Source organism: Lissotriton helveticus, chromosome 10, assembly GCF_964261635.1.
Source record: "Lissotriton helveticus chromosome 10, aLisHel1.1, whole genome shotgun sequence".
Classification (NCBI taxonomy): domain Eukaryota; kingdom Metazoa; phylum Chordata; class Amphibia; order Caudata; family Salamandridae; genus Lissotriton; species Lissotriton helveticus.
The window spans coordinates 27,240,710-27,261,340 of record NC_136071.1 but is presented as its reverse complement, the minus strand read 5'-3'; the positions used below and the strand labels follow the sequence as shown (position 1 = coordinate 27,261,340).

Below are 20,631 nucleotides of genomic sequence, written 5' to 3'. Positions count from 1 at the left end.
TAATTGCTCTCTCTACCAACCCCAGAGCACACTTCAAGATTTTTGTAACCTTCGTCCTGATGATGACCTTTAGTTATATAGGTTGAAACGTCGTCGACTTTACAACGTCATTTGCTGCAATCAAAGGGTCTCTTTGAAAACAATGAAATTGTACCCATGCATTGAAAATACTTTCGTTTGACCCCTACTGTATATATTTTTGTCGCGCCGCCCCACGTTGTCTTATAATCACTTGTGTCACTGCACCGTTTATTCACTACAAAACTTTCAGTACACAATTGGTTGTTATGGTTACTGCAATTTAGTTGTATAACTGTGGGCTTCTATATGCAAATAACAACCCTTTCACCTTACTTTGGTCTCCCTTGTCCCCTTATCTCTATGATTAATTTCTAATGTGGAACAGTCACTTGTTTGATATACCAGTTGAATCATTGTTATATTGCTGCATTGCCTACCCGGTCTCAACTGGGATAACGGGTTCACTCTTGTTACATTTTTCCTGCACCCTCCTGTGCAGCAGAGAGGCCCAGCATGAGTGGAGTGGATCACCCCCTCAAGCAGAGCTGCACCCTCCTGTGCAGCAGAGAGGCCCAGCATGAGGGGAGTGGATCACCCTCTCAAGCAGAGCTGCACCCTCCTGAGCAGCAGAGAGGCCCAGCATGAGGGGAGTGGATCACCCCCTCAAGCAGAGCTGCACCCTCCTGAGCAGCAAAGAGGCCCAGCATGAGGGGAGTGGATCACCCCCTCAAGCAGAGCTGCACCCTCCTGAGCAGCAGAGAGGCCCTGCATGAGTGGAGTGGATCACCCTCTCAAGCAGAGCTGCACCCTCCTGTGCAGCAGAGAGGCCCAGCATGAGGGGAGTGGATCACCCCCTCAAGCAGAGCTGCACCCTCCTGAGCAGCAAAGAGGCCCAGCATGAGGGGAGTGGAGGGGATCACCCCCTCAAGCAGAGCTGCACCCTCCTGAGCAGCAAAGAGGCCCAGCATGAGGGGAGTGGATCACCCCCTCAAGCAGAGCTGCACCCTCCTGTGCAGCAGAGAGGCCCAGCATGAGGGGAGTGGATCACCCTCTCAAGCAGAGCTGCACCCTCCTGAGCAGCAGAGAGGCCCTGCATGAGTGGAGTGGATCACCCCCTCAAGCAGAGCTGCACCCTCCTGAGCAGCAAAGAGGCCCAGCATGAGGGGAGTGGATCACCCCCTCAAGCAGAGCTGCACCCTCCTGAGCAGCAAAGAGGCCCAGCATGAGGGGAGTGGAGGGGATCACCCCCTCAAGCAGAGCTGCACCCTCCTGAGCAGCAAAGAGGCCCAGCATGAGGGGAGTGGATCACCCCCTCAAGCAGAGCTGCACCCTCCTGAGCAGCAAAGAGGCCCAGCATGAGGGGAGTGGATCACCCCCTCAAGCAGAGCTGCACCCTCCTGAGCAGCAGAGAGGCCCTGCATGAGTGGAGTGGATCACCCCCTCAAGCAGAGCTGCACCCTCCTGAGCAGCAGAGAGGCCCAGCATGAGGGGAGTGGATCACCCCCTCAAGCAGAGCTGCACCCTCCTGAGCAGCAGAGAGGCCCAGCATGAGGGGAGTGGATCACCCTCTCAAGCAGAGCTGCACCCTCCTGAGCAGCTGAGAGGCCCTGCATGAGTGGAGTGGATCACCCCCTCAAGCAGAGCTGCACCCTCCTGAACAGCAGAGAGGCCCAGCATGAGTGGAGTGGATCACCCCCTCAAGCAGAGCTGCACCCTCCTGAGCAGCAGAGAGGCCCTGCATGAGTGGAGTGGATCACCCCCTCAAGCAGAGCTGCACCCTCCTGAGCAGCAAAGAGGCCCAGCATGAGGGGAGTGGATCACCCCCTCAAGCAGAGCTGCACCCTCCTGAGCAGCAGAGAGGCCCTGCATGAGTGGAGTGGATCACCCCCTCAAGCAGAGCTGCACCCTCCTGAGCAGCAGAGAGGCCCAGCATGAGGGGAGTGGATCACCCTCTCAAGCAGAGCTGCACCCTCCTGAGCAGCAGAGAGGCCCAGCATGAGGGGAGTGGATCACCCCCTCAAGCAGAGCTGCACCCTCCTGTGCAGCAGAGAGGCCCAGCATGAGGGGAGTGGATCACCCTCTCAAGCAGAGCTGCACCCTCCTGAGCAGCAGAGAGGCCCTGCATGAGTGGAGTGGATCACCCCCTCAAGCAGAGCTGCACCCTCCTGAGCAGCAGAGAGGCCCAGCATGAGGGGAGTGGATCACCCCCTCAAGCAGAGCTGCACCCTCCTGAGCAGCAAAGAGGCCCAGCATGAGGGGAGTGGATCACCCCCTCAAGCAGAGCTGCACCCTCCTGAGCAGCAAAGAGGCCCAGCATGAGGGGAGTGGATCACCCCCTCAAGCAGAGCTGCACCCTCCTGAGCAGCAAAGAGGCCCAGCATGAGGGGAGTGGATCACCCCCTCAAGCAGAGCTGCACCCTCCTGAGCAGCAGAGAGGCCCTGCATGAGTGGAGTGGAGGGGATCACCCCCTCAAGCACAGTATGAGGGGCTTATCTGTCCTGGAACAAAAACACTATATGGTCTTGTCTCTAAACCCCTCTCCCTTGCCTCTTCCTAATCCCTTCATCTCAGAGTGCGGCTGATGTCCAGGCGCTGCCCCTATAAACACTCCTGACCCTCTCTGCCCCTTCTGTCTGGGGGCAGTCATGTACTACCTCTCTACACACCCTTGACTTTTTCTCCCCTAAACCCATATTTTTCTTTGTGTGGGTCTGACAGCTACCCTGTGCTGCCTACTTACACTCTCCTGCCAAAAATGCTCTCCCTTGTCTGTCTCTTCTTTCTCTCTCTCTCTCTCTCTGAGTGTGACCGCTGCCCTGTGCTGTCTCCTTGCACTCTCCTGTCTTTCATGCTCTCCCTTGCCTCTTCTTGGTAATGCTCTCTCTCTGAGTGTGACAGCTGCCATGTGCTCCCCCCTTACAGTCTCCTGCCTTTTTCCTCTCTGTCTTGCCTCTTTCTCTCTCTCTCTCTCTCTCTCTCTCTCTCTCTCTCTCTCTCTCTCTCTCTCTCTCTCTGAGTGTGACAGCTGCCCTGTGCTGTCTCCCTGCACTCTCCTGCCTTTTCCTCTCTCTTGCCTCTTTTTCCCCTCTCCTTTTCTGAGTGTATTTTATGTTTCTGTATCTGTGTAGTCTAGGGTGTGATCTTCTTTTCTGTGGTTCACTGATACAGCTTTAAGGTATCTTTGAAATGTGTTGTACTTGGCTGACATTTTAGAATAAATAAAACCGACTGGGGAAGCTCAAAAAGAGTTTTCCTGTTAATCACTGTGGCCCCTGTGAGATGCTCTCTGCAGTCTATTCACTAGGTGCCTCCAACAATTCCAGGGGGTGTGGTAAAGACTTTCATCACACCTCTTAAGTTCCTTCAGCATTCCATTTCAATTACTCCTAACACAAAGAGAGTGTGGTAATATCTTTTATCACACACCACACATTGCTGCTGGGTCACCACTAATGGCATTTTTAAATAAATGTAAATATTGGGACAGGAATCTTACCGCATTAGCGGGGAATGCTCGCAGAATGGCCGCCGCGAAGCCCTTGTACAGTCCGCGTGGGCCTTCTTCGCGTAGAACCTTTCGCAGCACATCCGCGAATCCCTTGTACCTCCCCTCAGGGGCTGTGGGAGAGGAGAGGGGGGGTTTATCAAACTACTGTCCTAGTAAATACTCAATATCAGGATAATAATTGACCATCATGGACTGAATCCTTCTTTTACCACTGGTAAGGTGTGTGGACATAGGGAAGAGCAGCTCAGTTGGGCAACTTTACTCATCAGTCAAGGGTGGGTTCAAAGTGCTAGATGAAACACCATAAGTATGCCTTAGTGCACAAGGGAGAGTAGAGTTACACATTTAGATTGCGCTGTACCTTTGGAATCACAGGGTATTTTTAGGGGCGGTAAACTCACATGTGGGGCACACGCCCTCCTTTTAAAGTTATATGTAGTACAAATCCAACCCACAGATGTTGGTGACCACCCTCAGTGTTACACCAGACTCACACGTGGGACACTCGCCCTCCTTATATGGAACAATTTTGTTTATTGATAGCGGTCCTTAGCGTCAATATTACAGTTTTGGCTACTGCTAGTGGCCGGCAGCGTATGTCATGAAAACTAGGAATATGCAACTGTGTGCCCACAACCCGGAGGCCGGCAGAAACACTTGGACCATATGCACTGAAGACAAAACAGATATAAAACAAAGCCACAAAGGCAATACCATAATTCCAACTTTCCTCCCCTCCCTCCTCCGCGCCAGTCCTATGTACCCATTCCCTCCCAGACAGCATATTCCAAAGCTTTGCAGCATTGTAGGCAAACATTCGGCCTCCAGCACGTGCTCGCTTGATTTTTGGCACCATCGCCAGGAACATATTCGCCTAGCGTAGACTTCTCGACGGGCGATGGAAAGGTATAAGTGCAAGATTGATTTTTGGGCCCCTACCCCAGAGTGTTTATGTACTATACTATGGGGCAGATGTATCAAGCGTTTTGCGACTCGCAAAGGCCGAAATTCGCAGAATTTCGGCCTTTGCGACTCGCAAATGGTCTTTTTGCATTTTTTTTAATGTATCAAAAATTCGCAAATTAAGAAATCGCAAAGATTTGCGATTCCTTAATTTGCAATAGCATTTAAGGAATCGCTAATTTTGTGATTCCTTAAATGATATGTATGAAGCATTTTTGTTTTGCGAATTTTGGTTAAGGAATCGCAAATTACCTCCAACTTGGAGTTGATTGTAAATTGCGAAGTCCTCAACAAATGCAAAATTTTGCATTTTTTAAGGTGGCATGTGACGCACACACATGCCCATGGGGCATGTATGTGCGCCATATGCACACACATGTACATTTCAGGGGTGCAGCAGGGTGTCTTTCAGACACCCCTGCACCCTTGAAATAATTCTCAAATTGCGATTAGCAAATTGCGAATTCGCAATTTGAGAATTACTTCACAATCATTCCTATGGGCCTCCTGGCCCATAGGAATGCATGGGAAATTATTCTTTATTTGCGAATTCGCAAAATGCAAATTCGCAAATAAGGAAGATTAAGGAATCGCAAAAAAATAGCGATTTTTTTCATACATTCCATTTTGGGATTTCTAAATAGCGATTCCTTAAAAATCGCTATTTAGGAATCGCAAAATGAAATCTTGATATATCTGCCCCATAATGACTTAAACATTATGCGTTCCTTGATTGGTAGCTAGTGAAGCTCTTCTAAGGCCGGCTTGGCCGAGTGTGCTTTGGGGATGTTGCGCAGCAGCCTGACCGCGCAGTTCTGTACCACTTGTAATTTCCTTATTGTGGTCTTTGGAGTCCCCAAGTAAATTTCCTTAATCCAGCCGGGATAACACCAGTGCCTGGACTACGATCCTGCGTGCTGATTCCGGAAGGAATGGAAGGATTTTTTGCATCTGTCTAATGGTGCCGTAACAAGGCGCTGCTAATTGTACTGCTTGGTGGTCAAAGTTAAGCGACCTATCCAGCCAAACACCCAAACTCTTGATCTTTTCTTTGGGCTGCTTCCAGAATCAGGCCAGTTTGGGGCAGTGCCATAGAAGATGCAAGAGAGTCTGCCCGCGACCCCACCAGCACGTCTTTGGGCGTCCTTTGTTCCCCCTATGTATGCGTGCTGGAGTAAAGTACCAATAAGATGCCATTTTCTAGGCTACCTCTGTACCAGCCATGTTGTGTGTAGTGTGGTGTGCTCTATAAAAAATGTCATCCCATTCCTTGGAGGAAAGCGTGCGCCCCAACTCCTACTCCCAGTGCGCCTGCCCTCTGGTCTCACCCATCGTATCCACCCCAGTAAGCATAGCATAGAGCTCTGAGATAAGGCGTTTGTCGTCCTCTTTATGGACCAGCCATTTCTCAAACACGGTCACCCAAAGTCTCAGCTGCAGGTAACGGAACCCATCAGCGGCAGGTAGCGAGTATTCCTGTTGAAGCTGTTCAAAAGGGATAATCCCTGAAGGACCGAAGAGAGAACCCACTCTTTTACAGCCTAACTCCCGCCAGCAGGGTGGGTGGAATTTGTGTAATCGCGTTACACAAATCTCTGCGAAACGGTAAAAAATCTCCGCGAACATGCAGAAATTCCGCGAACACCCTGTATTGCTTGTTCGCGAAGCTTTTTTACTGTTCATAATCGCTGTTTACGTGCTCGGGGGGGGAAATATCTCACATACACGCATTTTGTGAACGCGAACAAGCAAAAAATTTCACGAAGTCGCGGAATGTAGAATTTTGGGCAATTTCGCGTTCTCCGCAGAACGCGAAATTACCAAAATTCCGCAAATTCCGCGAATGGAACGGAATTTATCGCCCAGGCCTACCAAAAACCTTGGACCCACAACCCGGGGGGAAATCAGGGTTATCAACAATCTGTGACATCTGGGAGGGAAACGATGTCAGCCCATTAGAGGGCCACACTGTCCCAGACTTTCATCATCATTACCATCACCGGCGACGCGTACAGTCCCCAGGCTCTGAATTTACGAGGGAGCCAGGCCTCCCGCCAAACGTTTACACCGGCTACTGTCTGGTCCATAAAGGACCAGTGCTTTTCGGAGAGGGGCCTATTCCATTCCACCGCGTATCTGAGTTGCGAGGCTTGATAATACCGGCTGATCAGGGGGCGCACCAAGCCACCTTCACCCTTTGGCCGTGATAGCTGGCTAACTGGAAGACGTGGCCTCTTCCCACCCCATATAAGTGCATTGATAGCGAGTTGTAACAAATGCAGGAGGAGGGACCAGCGGGATCGTTTGAAAAATGTACAGAATACGCAGCAATACTGTCAATTTAACAGCTGCAATGCGCCCCGACCAAATAAGCCGTAGCTGGCCCCATGTCGCCAGTGATTTATTTGTCTGGTCTAAAAGGGCTCTATAGTTGATCGCCATGGTCTTCGCCACCGTGGAAGCAAGCTGTATGCCCAGGTACGGGATGGTGTCTATCGACAGGTCAAGGGGAACTGAGCACGAAGAGCTAACTCATGGGAGCGATGACGACAGGTTCAATACCCCCTCCTTTTAAAGTTATATTGAGTACAAATCCAACCCACAGATTAGTGAGCCCTCCCTCAGTGTCCCCACCAGACTCACATGTGGGACACACACCCTCCTTTTAAAGTTATATTGAGTACAGATTCCACCCACAGATGTTTGTGCCATACCTTAGTGTCCCCACAGATGCTTGCACCTACACCTTTCAGGATGGAGATGCTGTGGTGAACATACAGTTGTAGGTTTCTTTTGCATCAACATAGCTCCCAGGTCATGTTTATGCAGCACTCACACTAGTTGCTGTTTGGGTGCTTGTTACTCCTTTTTGTTTCTTACCCATTGTACCAGCTCTGCATTTTATTTCAGTTAGTTAGTTGGGGGGTATCAAAGGCTAGCCTGATGCAGTGTGGAAACTTTCTTCACCAAACAACAATACTTACAGGGGATCAGTAGCCACCTCTGTCCCCCAGGCCCCCTCTGAGACTGTGGTGTGGGGTTGATGTGTGTTTGCTGGGTTGTGTGATGGCTCCAGTGCTGGAATGGAAGATGCTGCTGCAGGAGAGAGTTCAGGTGCAGTGGGACGGGCTCTGAAGGTCAGGGCCGCGAAGCACTGGCACTGCTGTATGTGGGACTCGGTACTGGAATAGCGGGGTGTGTTGAAAGCCAGGCTTGAGGTGCACTGCCAGAGGCGTGGTCTCAGTACTTGGGAAGCAGGGCGTGCTACGAGTCGGTTTGGTTTGTACACACGCAGCTGTTTATGTGATTTACAAAGGAGACCTTAGACCTGAAAGACCGCACTTGTCACACCATGGGAGTAGTATCTCAGTGGTGCTCTGATCAGGGGAAAAACCCTCCTAATCCCCTTTCAGGGGATGTTATCCACACAATTAGGAACAAGAAATGATCAGCACCCACTTTTTTCTAATTACCACATTAATACATCAGGATTGAGGCAGTGTTTCAATATAGATTTTTTTTAAAGTTGGTTATCTTTCAACAGGTTTTCTAATTTAATGTTAGGTGGAGCGCAATCAAATATACAGAGTCACTTTTGATTATATAATCCTTTATTCTTTACAAAATTGATTCTCCAGAAGTAGCCAACGTGTTTCGTCCCGTCTTGGGACTTCTTCAGGGCTACAAAACTCAGACAATATCCACAATTTAAAACCTGATATTTACCAGTGCACCATTAAAATGCACATACAATTGTGCAAACATCAAAGTGCAAGATTAAACATCTTAAAGACATCAGAGCACTATGGGTACAATCTTTTTTCTGATCAACCCAACACATTATGCTGTCTAAATCTCTTTAAAAGACAATAAATTGGTCGATGCTATGTTCATTTGCTTGAAAATAAAAGAACATCATGTGACTTTTATGTTTCCATACACATAGTATCACCTAGGGAAATAGAGATCATACATTGTTTTTTTCTATACATGTATTGGATAATGAAAAATGAGACCCCTAATCGCTTCCTTCATTAATTCATTAATTGAAGAGATTACGTAAGTAATGAAACCGAAAATTAAAACTTAAAGAAGAACATGATGTTCTTTTATTTTCAAGCAAATGAGCATAGCATCGACCAATTTATTGTCTTTTAAATAACCCCGGGCGGTGCTCCACGGAGTTGGGCACAAACTCTGTGGAGCTCCACTCCACTCCGCTCTGTGCCTCCCACCCCCCACAATAAATATGTTTCAAATACAATTACAATTAAAGTAAATAAAAGTGAACTTACCTTTATCGCGGCATCCCGGGCTGCCCTCCTCCTCCTCGCCTGCAGAATCCCCTACATCAGACGTACGTCGTGGTAGGACTGCCCATGTGCGCGCATGTGCAGTCCTACCATGCTGTACGTCTGACATAGGGGATAACAGCGAAGAGAAGGAGGGCAAGCCGGAGATGCTGTGGTAAAGGTAAGTGTGCTTTTATTTACTTTAATTGTAATTGTATTTGTAAAATATTTATTGCGGGGGTGGGAGGCGGGAGGGTCCGGGGCTGAACTGTGCTCCGCTGCAGAGTCAGGAGTTTTGCAGGAACTCAGTTTTCTCTGCAGAATGCTGAGGATGCAAAAATCTTCAAACTCCGCCAGCGGAGCTGAGTTCGTGGCCCAGGGGTACTTTTAAAGAGATTGAGACAACATAATGGTGGATCAGAAAAAAGATTGTATCCATAGTGCTCTGATGCCTTTCTTGCACTTTGATGTTTGCACAATTGTATGTATATTTTAATGGTGCACTGTAAATATCAGGTTTGAAAAATATATATATTGTCTTTGTTTTGTAGCCCTGAAGAAGTCCCAAGATGGGACGAAACGCGTTGGCTACTTCTGGAGGATCAATTTTGTAAAGAATAAAGGATTATTTAAACTACAAAAGTGACTCAGTAAATTTGATTGCGCTCCACCTAACATTGAATTAGAAAACCTGTTGAAAGATAACCGACTTTTTTTTAAATCCCTATGAAACACTGGCTCAATCCTGATGTATTAATAGTGGTAATTAGAAAAAAGTGGGTACTGATCAATTCTTTTTCACAGCTGTTTATGTATCTCAATATTGGAATAGCATAAGATGTCGCTGGTCAGGGTTGAGCTGCGATTTGGGTGCAGACCTTAAAGGGGTTGCTGCAGTTCAGACTGCGGCGCACTGGTAATGTTATGTGTGGGTCTCAGTAATGAAACGGAAGGAGGTGGCTCACGGTTGAGGTGCACTGTTCAAGCTGTGGGTTGGGTGCAGTGTTAAAGCATCTGGTGCAGGTCAGGCTGGAGTGCACAAGCACAGGTGTGTTGGATATCAGAGCTCCAACATTAGAGGGCACTGCAGATCTGGATTGAGGTGCATTGGCAGGGTTATTGACAGGACTCAATATTGTGATATCCGGGGGTGTCACCTAATAGAGGGGCGCAGCCACTCCTCACACACCTATCTGAAAGCGAGACTTCAGCACGTCCATGGGAATGGCTACGACCCAGTTACAGACCCCAGCCAAGCCTCCTGCCAGCAGGATCCGAACGGTGCTGAGCTGACTCACACTGCAAAGAGGAGAGAGAGAAGGTGCTGTTAGGGGATGCTTCTCCAGGGGTTTCATACAGAGGAAAGGAGGACTCATAACTCTGGGGTAGAGGTGAGTGTGCTGTACAGCCTGAATAATGTACATAAACAGGATATAATCATCGTTTTATAGAACGTCATTGTACATTTATATCATCGTCTTCACATAACCCACCATTGTCTTTGTACATTTACACCATCGTCTTTCTACAGCCACATTATCGTAGTACATTTACATCATCAACTTCATACACCACATCAGGCATTTGCAATATACATCATCATCTGTGTATAACTATCATAGTGATTGCATATTTACATCATTGTCTTTGTACAGCTATATCAATGTATGTGAACAGGCACATCATCATCTTTCTACAGCCACATCATCGCCTTTGTACATTTACATCATCTTCTTCTTACAACCACATCATTCTCTTTCCTCATGTTCATCGTCATCTGTGTACAACCACATCATTCTCTTTGTACATTTACATCGTCATCTGTGTACAAACACTCCATTCTCTTTGTACATTTACATCATCATCTTTGGACGGCTATATCATTGTATGTTAAGAGCCACAACATCCTCTTTCTACAACCAAATCATTGTCTTTGTATATTTACATCATCGTCATTGTGCAGCTACACCAACATCTTTGTAAATCCATATCATAGTATTTGTACATTTACATCATCGTTTTTCTATATCCACATGATAGTCTTTGTACTTTTGCATTATCCTCTTTGTACATCCACACCATTTTCTTTCGACATTTACGTCGTCCTTTTTCTACAGCTACATTACATTTTTTCAGCAGCCATGTGATCTTTCTACAACCACATCATTGTCTTTATACAGACACATCATCTTTGAACAACCACATCACCATCTTTGTTCATTTACACCATAATTTTTGTATCGTTACATGTCCTTGTACATCATTGTCTTTCTGAAGCCACATCAACATCATAGTACAGCTACATCATCGTCTTTGTGCAGACCTCATCATCTTTGAACAACCGCATCATAGTTTTGACACGGCCTCATTGTCTTTCTACAACTACTTCGTCACTGTACAACTACATCATCGTCTTTGTAAAGTCACATTGTCTTCGGACTGCAACATGTTATGTTATGTTAAAACCACCTGTTAAGTGCGCGTTCACAAACGATTTCTTGGCGCTCATGTTGGGATCGGGACCATGGTGAGAAGCAATCTTAGTCGGAGCTTTCTTGGGCAAACAGCCAGGTCTTTAGCTGCCTCCTAAATTGAACAAGGGAGGACAAAGACCTAAGCTCAACAGACAAAGACCTAAGCTCAACAGGAAGAGAGTTCCAAAGTTGCGGTGCAAGGACAGAGAACCGGAGTCCGCCATGCTTCTTCCGTTTGGCTAGCGGAATTTCCAGCAGGTTGAGATGAGAGGATCTAAGGTTACGAGAGGGTGTTTAACAGTGGAGAAACGCCGAAATGAAGGCTGGACCATTACCATGTAGTGCCTTAAAAATAGTACAGCCCATCTTAAAAATGCACCGATTATTCACTGGGAGCCACTGTAAGCTTTTCATTAGTGGGCTACATGATTGTGCTGCTACAGTTACATCATCTTCTTTGTACAGGCATGTCCACATCTCTGTACAGCTGTATCATTATCTTTGTACAACCAAATCATCTCCTTTCTACAACTACATCTTAGTCTTGTAAAGCCACACCACCGTCTTTGTGAAGTTACAACATTGTATTTGTACAGATCAATCAATCAATCAATACATTTGTAGAGCGCGCTACTCACCCGTGAGGGTATCAAGACACATTATCATTGTCTTTTTGCAGCTCAACAGCAATGTTATGGATCCCAGTAATCTCTCACACAGTTCACTGTTCTACTGTGGAATGACTTTAACAACAGACACTGACCTTTTCCCTTCCGGGGTCAGGAACTCCTTTATCCACTCGTACGACATGAAATACATCCCAGTGGCTGGAACATCTAGAATGAAAAAGATGCAATCAGTGCTTGAATTAAATGGCTGTATGTCTGTCGTCAATGCAAGGCTGAGGCCTGAAAAGAACTATTTAACTGCAAAGCAAGTGGCCATCCACATACTTGAGTGATGCGGACATTACTTCGCCATATCACACACTACCCCATATTGCTCTATGTGGCGGAGTGATATCCTATTCTGCAATTTCTTTTTCGGTACCAGGCTAATACAAGGAACTCTGACCCTATAAAATGTTCTGTTCTTTCCACAAAATAATATTGTGTTTTTATATGTGCCCTGGCAGCACCGCTGACACCAGATTTTAAATGATCGAAAGAGAAAGATTTTTAAGTTTGTTGGTTTGGGAGGCCCACAAGACATATGCGGGAACCTGCGGAATAGCTGTATAAAATAAAGGGCCAGATGTAGGTGGGCAAATACCGTCGGTAACTGTGAAATTCGGTACATTTCACCATTAACGACCGGAATTTAGCCAGGTGGGATGTAGGGAAGGAATCTGTAATAAGGAATCGGTAAATACCGATTCCTTAATACCGATTCCTTAGGGCCTTGCATTTAAGGAATCGGTAATACTGATTCCTTAAATGCAATGTAGGTAGCACTTTACACAGTGCACCTCAGCCTTAAGGAATCGCTATTTACCACCAATTTCAAGTTGGTGGCAAGTAGCGATTTCCTTTCAGAAAGCACTTTTTTGCTTTTTGAAATGTGCCATGTGGCACACATCCATGCCCTTAGGGCATGTATGTGCGCCACATGTGCACACATGCACATTTCAGGGGTGCAACAGGGTGTTCTTTGGACACCCTGGCACCATTGAAATACCTCCCGGTATTACCGATTTGGTATTACCGAATTGGTAATACCAAATGTCTTCACATTCATTCCTATGGGCCTCCAAGCCCATAGGAATGAATGGGTAGGTATTTGTTATTACCGAATCTCAATTACCGATTCGGTAATAACGAATATTAAGAATTCAGTATTTTTTACCGAATTCTTACCTACATCTGAAATATCGATTTCTAAATACCTAATCGGTAAAATTCGGTATTGAGAATTCGGTATTTCCCTATTACCTACATCGGGCCCTTAGTGTTGATGCTAGAGAGCCCTACTTGCCAATAACTATGCAGTTTTAGTCATTGCCACAATGAGTTTGTTAGAGTGCCTACTTCCCCACATTTCCTCCAGGACTTTGGTGATCTTGCAGCATGCCATTATGGACTCACTCCTGCCTGTAATGCCCGTATGTTCCTGTTCTCATAGGTGCTTCTTTACCTGTGCTACTTCTTGCAGACATGCGTAACCCAGTATAAATATCCTCCCGCTCTTTATCAGAAAGGCACCGTTCTAATTGGGCTTCCCATCTCTTCTGAGCTGATGACGTGGATAAGGGGACTGGCTTCTGATGGACTTTGTAGATATCTGAAAGTAAATTCTCATCGTCCTGTTTCTTAATGATCCACTTTTCCAATTTGCTTTGGCGATCTATTGGCATAAGTCTTAATTGAGGGGTGTGTGGACCCAGTAACGAATTTGGATCTATTGCATATGTTCTTTCTCCGTTAGGCCATAGTCGTGTTTCAGTTGTTTGAAGGATTGGATGGCTTTTTTATTATATAAGTCACCCACCCGTTTAAAATTAGTGGTTTGCTAATCTATACATCTGGGGGCATATGTATGAAAGTCCCTGTTTGAGATGCTCAAATAGCGATTTTTTGAGAATCGCTATTTGAGAATGGCAAAAAGGGATGTATGTAAAAAAATCGCATTTTTTGTTTGCGATTTCTTAGTATTCCATAATTGCGATTAGCAAATTGCGAAATCGCAATTAAGGAATACTTTCCCATTCATTTCTATGGGCCAGGAGGCCCATAGGAATCAATGGGAAGTCATTCTCAATTTGCGATTCGCAATTTGAGAATCGCAAATTGATAATAATTGCAAGGGTGCAAGGGTGTCATTAGGACACCTGATGCACCCCTGAAATGAACATGTGTGCGCATATGGCGCACATACATGCCCTAAGGGCATGTATGTGCGCCACATGGCACCTTCACAAATGGCAAAAAGTGCTTTTGTGAAAGAAATCGCAAATTACCACCAACTTGAAGTTGGTGCTAATTTACGATTTCTTAAGGTGAAATCGCAAAACTTGAGTGCTTCTTGCATAGCATTTAAGGAATCGCATTTTGCGATTCCTTAAATGCTTACGCAAAGTTAAGGAATCACAAATTTTGCGATTCCATAATTTTGGGTTGCAATTTCCCTCATACATCCCGTTTTCTGAATTTTTAGTCGCAAACGCTGCTTTTTTGCGATTCACAGCGTTTGCGACTAAAAATTCAATTTATACATATGCCCCTTGGTCCCTTCCATGGCTGGTGACAATTCAGGTTTGCGTAATATAGGGGTAACCGGGAGGGAATAGTCATCTGCCCCTTAGATATAAATACTCTATCTCATGCCTCCGGAGTAGCTCATAGTACTGGGACGAGTATAAACCCCATGGTCTGTACTTCTTAGCCAGTCGGGGGACCTTCTAAATATGAAACCCTGCAACCGCCTGGTCCCAAAAGCACCAATACTTCCCTGAGGTCGGATGATGCTGTTGCGTAAACTGCATCTCTGGCTCACTTTTACAAGGTTTGTTTCCACACCCACGGGTGACACAAGTGAACTTAGTCCAATGCACCAGGGCTGAATGTGAAAGACAGGTTATTGTAACCCTACAGAACCACACCCAATTTATAAATGAGGTGGTCTCAATGCTTTTGGGTCACTAACAGGGAGCAGTGGTAATCCAAATGATTGTTCATTAATGATTTACACACTTAAGATCACTTGGAACTAAATATGTATTTCAACATATTTATTTTAAAATAATTATTTTAAAATGCCGGGATCTAGTGCACATACTGCTGGTTACATCACAGAAGATAATAAAAAGCAGCCAAGCTTTTAATTAACAGTGAAAACAGGAAAAATTGTCTTATCTCAATTTATAGACCTTACACCTTCATTGTGCTATCTCGAAGCGCTATGCTAGTTCTCTCAGATGGCTAAGTAATACGCTTGAATATCAGAGGTGGTGCTTATACCTTCACAACAAGGTTTGTTTGGTATAGCTTGTATGTGATTTCAAACACAAGACCAAGAGCTAGGACATATGTCTCAGAGAGAACACAATCCTGGCAGCAGTTCGTGAAGGCAGATTGGAATGCTTCACAAGTCTCAGGGAATCTTGCTTGAGGCTTCTTCAGTCGAGATGGAATCTGGTGCCGTGCTCATCTGCGATCTACGCCTGTGACCTGGGGGAAGTGTTACTCCTCACTAAGTGGTCAACTGACAGTCCTTATGTACTGAATTTTATCAGAGACTGGAATTTCCTACATAACGTGAGGAATGTCTGGCATAGATTATGTGCGTCAAGGTGCGTGCCCCGGACTTTTTATTATGGACATATAAAGTGAGAGGACATCAAATTCAGACCACACTATTTTGGCTAAGGATGTTATATGACCTTGAAGAAGGCACCTATCCCATAATGATGTCACACTGGGGGCTTTGTTGATGTCTATATCAGAATGACTTGACATTTTCACAGTTCATGGAAAGATAGGCACCAATGAAATTGGCGTCAAAAACAAACTTGTTGATGATTCTGCATAATTTGAGGGAAAATGGCAGCCTCCATTGTCTAAGATGGCAGCCTCCATGGTCTAACATGGCAGCCTCCATGGTCTAAGATGGCAGCCTCCATGGTGTAACATGGCAACCTCCATGGTCTAACATGGCACCATCCATGGTCTAACATGGCAGCCTCCATGGTCTAACATGACATCCTCCATGGTCTAACATGGCAGCCTCCATGATCTAACATGGCAGCCTCCATGGTCTAACATGGCAGCCTCCATGGTCTAACATGGCAGCCTCCATGGTCTAACATGGCACCATCCATGGTCTAACATGGCAGCCTCCATGGTCTAACATGGCAGCCTCCATGATCTAACATGGCAGCCTCCATGGTCTAACATGGCACCATCCATGGTCTAACATGGCAGCCTCCATGGCCTAAGGTGGTGACTTCTATTACTTAGGATGGATTTGAGGCTAAAGGTAAACAAACTGGACAGACTAACTAAAATGGAGCCTATCCCTAAAATGGAACCTGTACAGTATGTGTTTAAGAATGTAAAACTAAAAGAAAGAAGCCTAAAAGCAAGCAATTAAAATAGATAAAATAACAATAAACATTCATAAGATGCCTTACATTCCTGGAATAATTTCTAAGCTAAAGTGTCATTAAATTATCACTGAATGTTCTTTTGATTGATCGTGCTTATAATATTCATTATACATTTACAGAATTAAAGCATATGCCCAGAAACGTCTGACCCCGCTGCTATAAAGCTCTCTGAGGCCATGACCCCGCTGGGCCTTATCCCTTATTTGCAGGGGCCGACTCATGTTAAGGGGCATACTCTAGACCAGGTCTTTTCTACATCTCCTCTTGCGGTGAAAGAGATTCTCCCGGTTCTGTGGTCTGACCATAGGCTTGCCAAATTTGCGATCAGTGGCATTGCCAGGTCGTTTAGTCCTGCCCCACAGCAACGGGGACGAGTGTTCAGAGCGTTCAACAGAGTGACCCCGGAGATGCTGGCTCAGGCTGCCCTGGATCATCCCTGTCCTCTCTCCGGTGAGCTGGAGAGAGATTTGGAGTCCCTGCAAGCATGGCTTTCCGATAGGCTAAATGACCTGGCCCCGGTGCTGCCCCCCGCTTGACTTCGAAGCGGGCTCCGCCCCTTGGTTTACCACTGCACTGTGGGCTAAGCGGCAGCAGTGTAAGGTGGCCGAAAGGGCCTGGCGGGCACACTATGATAGCGCGGACAGGTTGGCCTACAAGGCAGTGGTTAAGACTTACCACCGGGACATTCGCCTCGGGAAAAAAGCCTACCTTGCGGGGAGAATTGAAGCGGCCTCCAACTCCTGCAAGGAGATTTTCACCATAGTCAGAGAATTTATTTCTCCGCGGACCATTACATCGGAAGAGGTGCCCTCAGAATCCTGGGCGGCGGACCTTGCTTGTTTTTTCACAAGCAAGATAAAACTCATACAGGACTCTTTTCCACCTGGAACACCTGCTAGGCCGTCTAAATCTGTGGCCGACATGCTCCCTCTGGCCTCGCAGGACGCCGTACTGGCTGTGTTTCCATCTTTGCCAGCCTCTGCCTCCCTAGCGCTTATGGGCAATTTGAAATCTGGGTCACCACTTGACCCTTGCCCAGCTAAGCTTTTGGGTAAGATGGCGGAAGTAATCAACCCACTGGCGAACCCTCTTCTGAATCTCTCGTTGAGTCAGGGAGTGGTTCCGCCAGCCTGGAAGCAGGCAATGGTCATCCCGCTGCTTAAAAAACCGGGTCTTGACCCGAAGGTTCCAGCCAACTACAGGCCAATCTCTTTGCTGCCGGCTCTCGTAAAAATTTTGGAGAAACACGTTCAGTCGGTGCTCTCCAACTTTTTGGAGACCCACGAGATCCTGCATGACACCCAGTCCGGCTTCCGCTCAAATCTTAGCACCGAGACCGCGCTCCTTGAGGTTTCTGAAACCATCAAAGGGGTGTTGGATACCGGGGGCAAAGTCATGTTGGTGTTGTTGGACTTGTCGGCGGCTTTTGACACCGTCCCCCATGATGGCCTTCTCGCAAGACTCTATGAGATTGGCCTACGGGGGACGGTGCTCAGCTGGTTTTCTTCCTTTCTAGCTGGCCGCCGGCAAACGGTCTGGACATCACCGGACACCGCCGTGATGCCGCCTTTGGGAGTCGGGGTCCCTCAGGGCTCCATATTGAGCCCGACCCTCTTTAACATCTTCATGACCCCTTTGGCGGCGGTGGCGGAGTCGTTTGGTGCCCGGATCGTATCTTATGCCGACGACACCCAGCTCCTCTTTTCTTGTAAGAGAGGGGCAGACTTTGACGGGGAGAGTATCCGGGATTGCCTTGGGGCTGTGTTCACATGGTTCCAACTGAACAGCCTCAAGTGCAATTCCGATAAGTCCGAGGTACTCTTCTTCGGGTGCGACACGGAGCCCAGCTGGCAGGCCTGGTGGCCCATCGATATGTTCCCTCCGTCTTGCTCTTCCCCTATGGCTAAGAACTTGGGGGTCAAGATGGACAAGGGACTGACGATGAAAGCCCAGATCCTTGGGGAGACCGGTACCTGTTTCGGTCTATTAAAGATGCTGCGGAGGTTCTTGCCTTTTCTGTCGGAGGAGCACAGGAAGCTGACTGTGCAGGCTCTGATAGGCTCCAGGTTAGATTATGCCAACATTCTTTACCTGGGCCTACCAGAGTACTTGTTGCAGCGGCTCCAAGTTGCACAGAATGCGGCGGCCAGGGCCATTTATGGTCTAAATAGACGTGCCAGCGTTTCGGGTCTACCCATCCGCAAACGGATCGCCTTTAAGGCTATGATTTTGGCCTATAAGGCTCTCCACGCGGTGGGAGCAAAGTACCTCCAAAAGAGACTGGCCTTTTACCATCCGGCTCGCTCTTTGAGGTCAGAATCTTTGCTCCTGGCGGTTGTCCCACGAGTGAAGAGAGCGCGCCTGGGCGGCCGTTCCTTCGGCTTGCTGGCTCCACAGATGTGGAACTTGCTTCCGCTCCCACTCCGGGGGGCTACTAGTCTTCTTGACTTTAGGAGAGGTCTTAAAACCTGGTTGTTCACCCAGTAGGCCTCTTAGCAGTTCTTTTTTTTTTTTAATTGTTCGTTCTGTATTCTCTTTTTACTGTGTTATGTTATTGCGAATCAGCTCCCCTTACCTAAAGCACCGGGACACTCTTTCTGAGTAACCGTTGCGCTATACAAAAGAATAAATAACATAACATAACATAACGTGCATATGATGAGATTGCAATTCATCCCTTGTTACATGTTCAATAACACATGTCTTCAAACTAAGGTGAAAAATGTGTCTCTACACTAGCAGACATAATCCTTACAACAATGCCATTCTACCATATAACTGATCAATGTGTCTCTGTATTTTATCTTTTATGCATGTCGGAGCTGAGGCTGGAAGGGCACCGTTCGCGTCATATACAAGACTTTAGGTGTCACGGTCATCTTGACTGTTTCATTACAGCTCAACCATGAAAGTCGCCCCCTTCCTCATTTGCCAGCTCTGTAATTCTCTATGTGTGTTTCTAGGCAGCCAATTTACGGTGGTATTAGCCATAGTGAATTATTATGTTACTGTTATAAGACGGCTGCTTCATTTAGAAGCATTATAGCAACCTAGGGCCAGATGTAGGTGGCTAAATACCGGTCGGTAACGCCGAAATTCAGTAAATTTCAGCGTTACCGACCGGTATTTAGCCATTCCTAATGTAGGTAAGGAATCGGTAAATAAGGAATCGGTAAATACCGATTTCTTATTGCTCTTGCATTTAAGGAATCAGTAAATAGATTCCTTATTGCTCTTGCATTTAAGGAATCAGTAAATAAGGAATCGGTAATACCGATTTCTTATTGCTCTTGCATTTAAGGAATCAGTAAATAAGGAATCGGTAAATACCGATTTCTTATTGCTCTTGCATTTAAGGAATCAGTAAATAAGGAATCGGTAAATACCGATTCCTTATTGCTCTTGCATTTAAGGAATCAGTAAATAAGGAATCGGTAATACCGATTCCTTAAATGCAATGTAGGAAGCACATTAAAGAGTGCTTTTGAGCCTTAAGAAATCGGTAATTAACACCAACTTCAAGTTGGTGGTAATTACCGATTTCCTTTCAAAAAATCACTTTTTGTTTTTTGTTAAGTGCCATGTGGCACACATTCATGCCCTTAGGGCATGTATGTGCGCCACATGTGCACACTTGCACATTTCAGGGGTGCAACAGGGTATCCTTTTGACACCCTGGCACCCTTGAAAGTGCTCCCACTATTAGCGAATAGTGAATGTCTTCACATTCATTCCTATGGGCCTCCAAGCCCATAGAAATGAATGGGTAGGTATTCCTTATTACTGAATCTCAATTACCGATTCGGTAATAAGGAATATTAAGGATTCAGTTTTTTTTACCGAATCTTTACCTACATAGGAAATACTGATTTCTTAATAGCGAATCGGTAACATTTGCTATTAAGAAATCGGTATTTCAGATTTACCTACATCTGGCCCCTAGTATGATGTTTATTGAGTGTCCATCTTGTAATGGTATTGTATATAGTTTATCATTATTTTGTCGATCCAAGATGGCTAACAGGATGCTTCTAAACAAGATGGCAATATTAGAGCTTTAAAACAATGATGCGTGTGTACAAATAAAAAACTGCTGTCCACTCCTATGATTCATTTTATATTTTTATTTCAAGCATTTTCCCGCCACATTTAGGCATCAGCATATTTTCTTTTTTTCTGTTTTGGTCTTTTAATTTATCTTGAATATGTTTGTTGAGTTTGGGTGTGTTTTATTGTGGATGGGTAAGGGGATGAAACAAGGAAATCAT

General features: G+C 46.2%; 1 protein-coding gene across 9 annotated transcripts in view; it reads right to left on the bottom strand.

Moving 5' to 3' along the window:
- LOC144785805 (mitochondrial carnitine/acylcarnitine carrier protein-like) overlaps positions 1–20,631 on the bottom strand; it is a 95,428-nt gene that overhangs the window by 30,385 nt on the left and 44,412 nt on the right. For 5 of the 9 annotated variants that reach the window (XR_013602040.1, XR_013602041.1, XR_013602042.1 and 2 more), the window contains exons 6-8: positions 12,023–12,095; positions 9,975–10,084; positions 3,519–3,640 (exon numbers count right to left, since the gene is read on the bottom strand). Coding sequence is in view for 3 of the 9 variants with exons in the window: in XM_078664642.1 (XP_078520768.1) it covers positions 3,519–3,640; positions 9,975–10,084; positions 12,023–12,095 (305 nt within the window). In the remaining 6 variants the exon portion in view is untranslated. The remainder of the gene's footprint in view (positions 1–3,518; positions 3,641–9,974; positions 10,085–12,022; positions 12,096–20,631) is intronic. The other 4 variants (XR_013602043.1, XR_013602044.1, XR_013602045.1 and 1 more) reach the window with 1 other exon arrangement.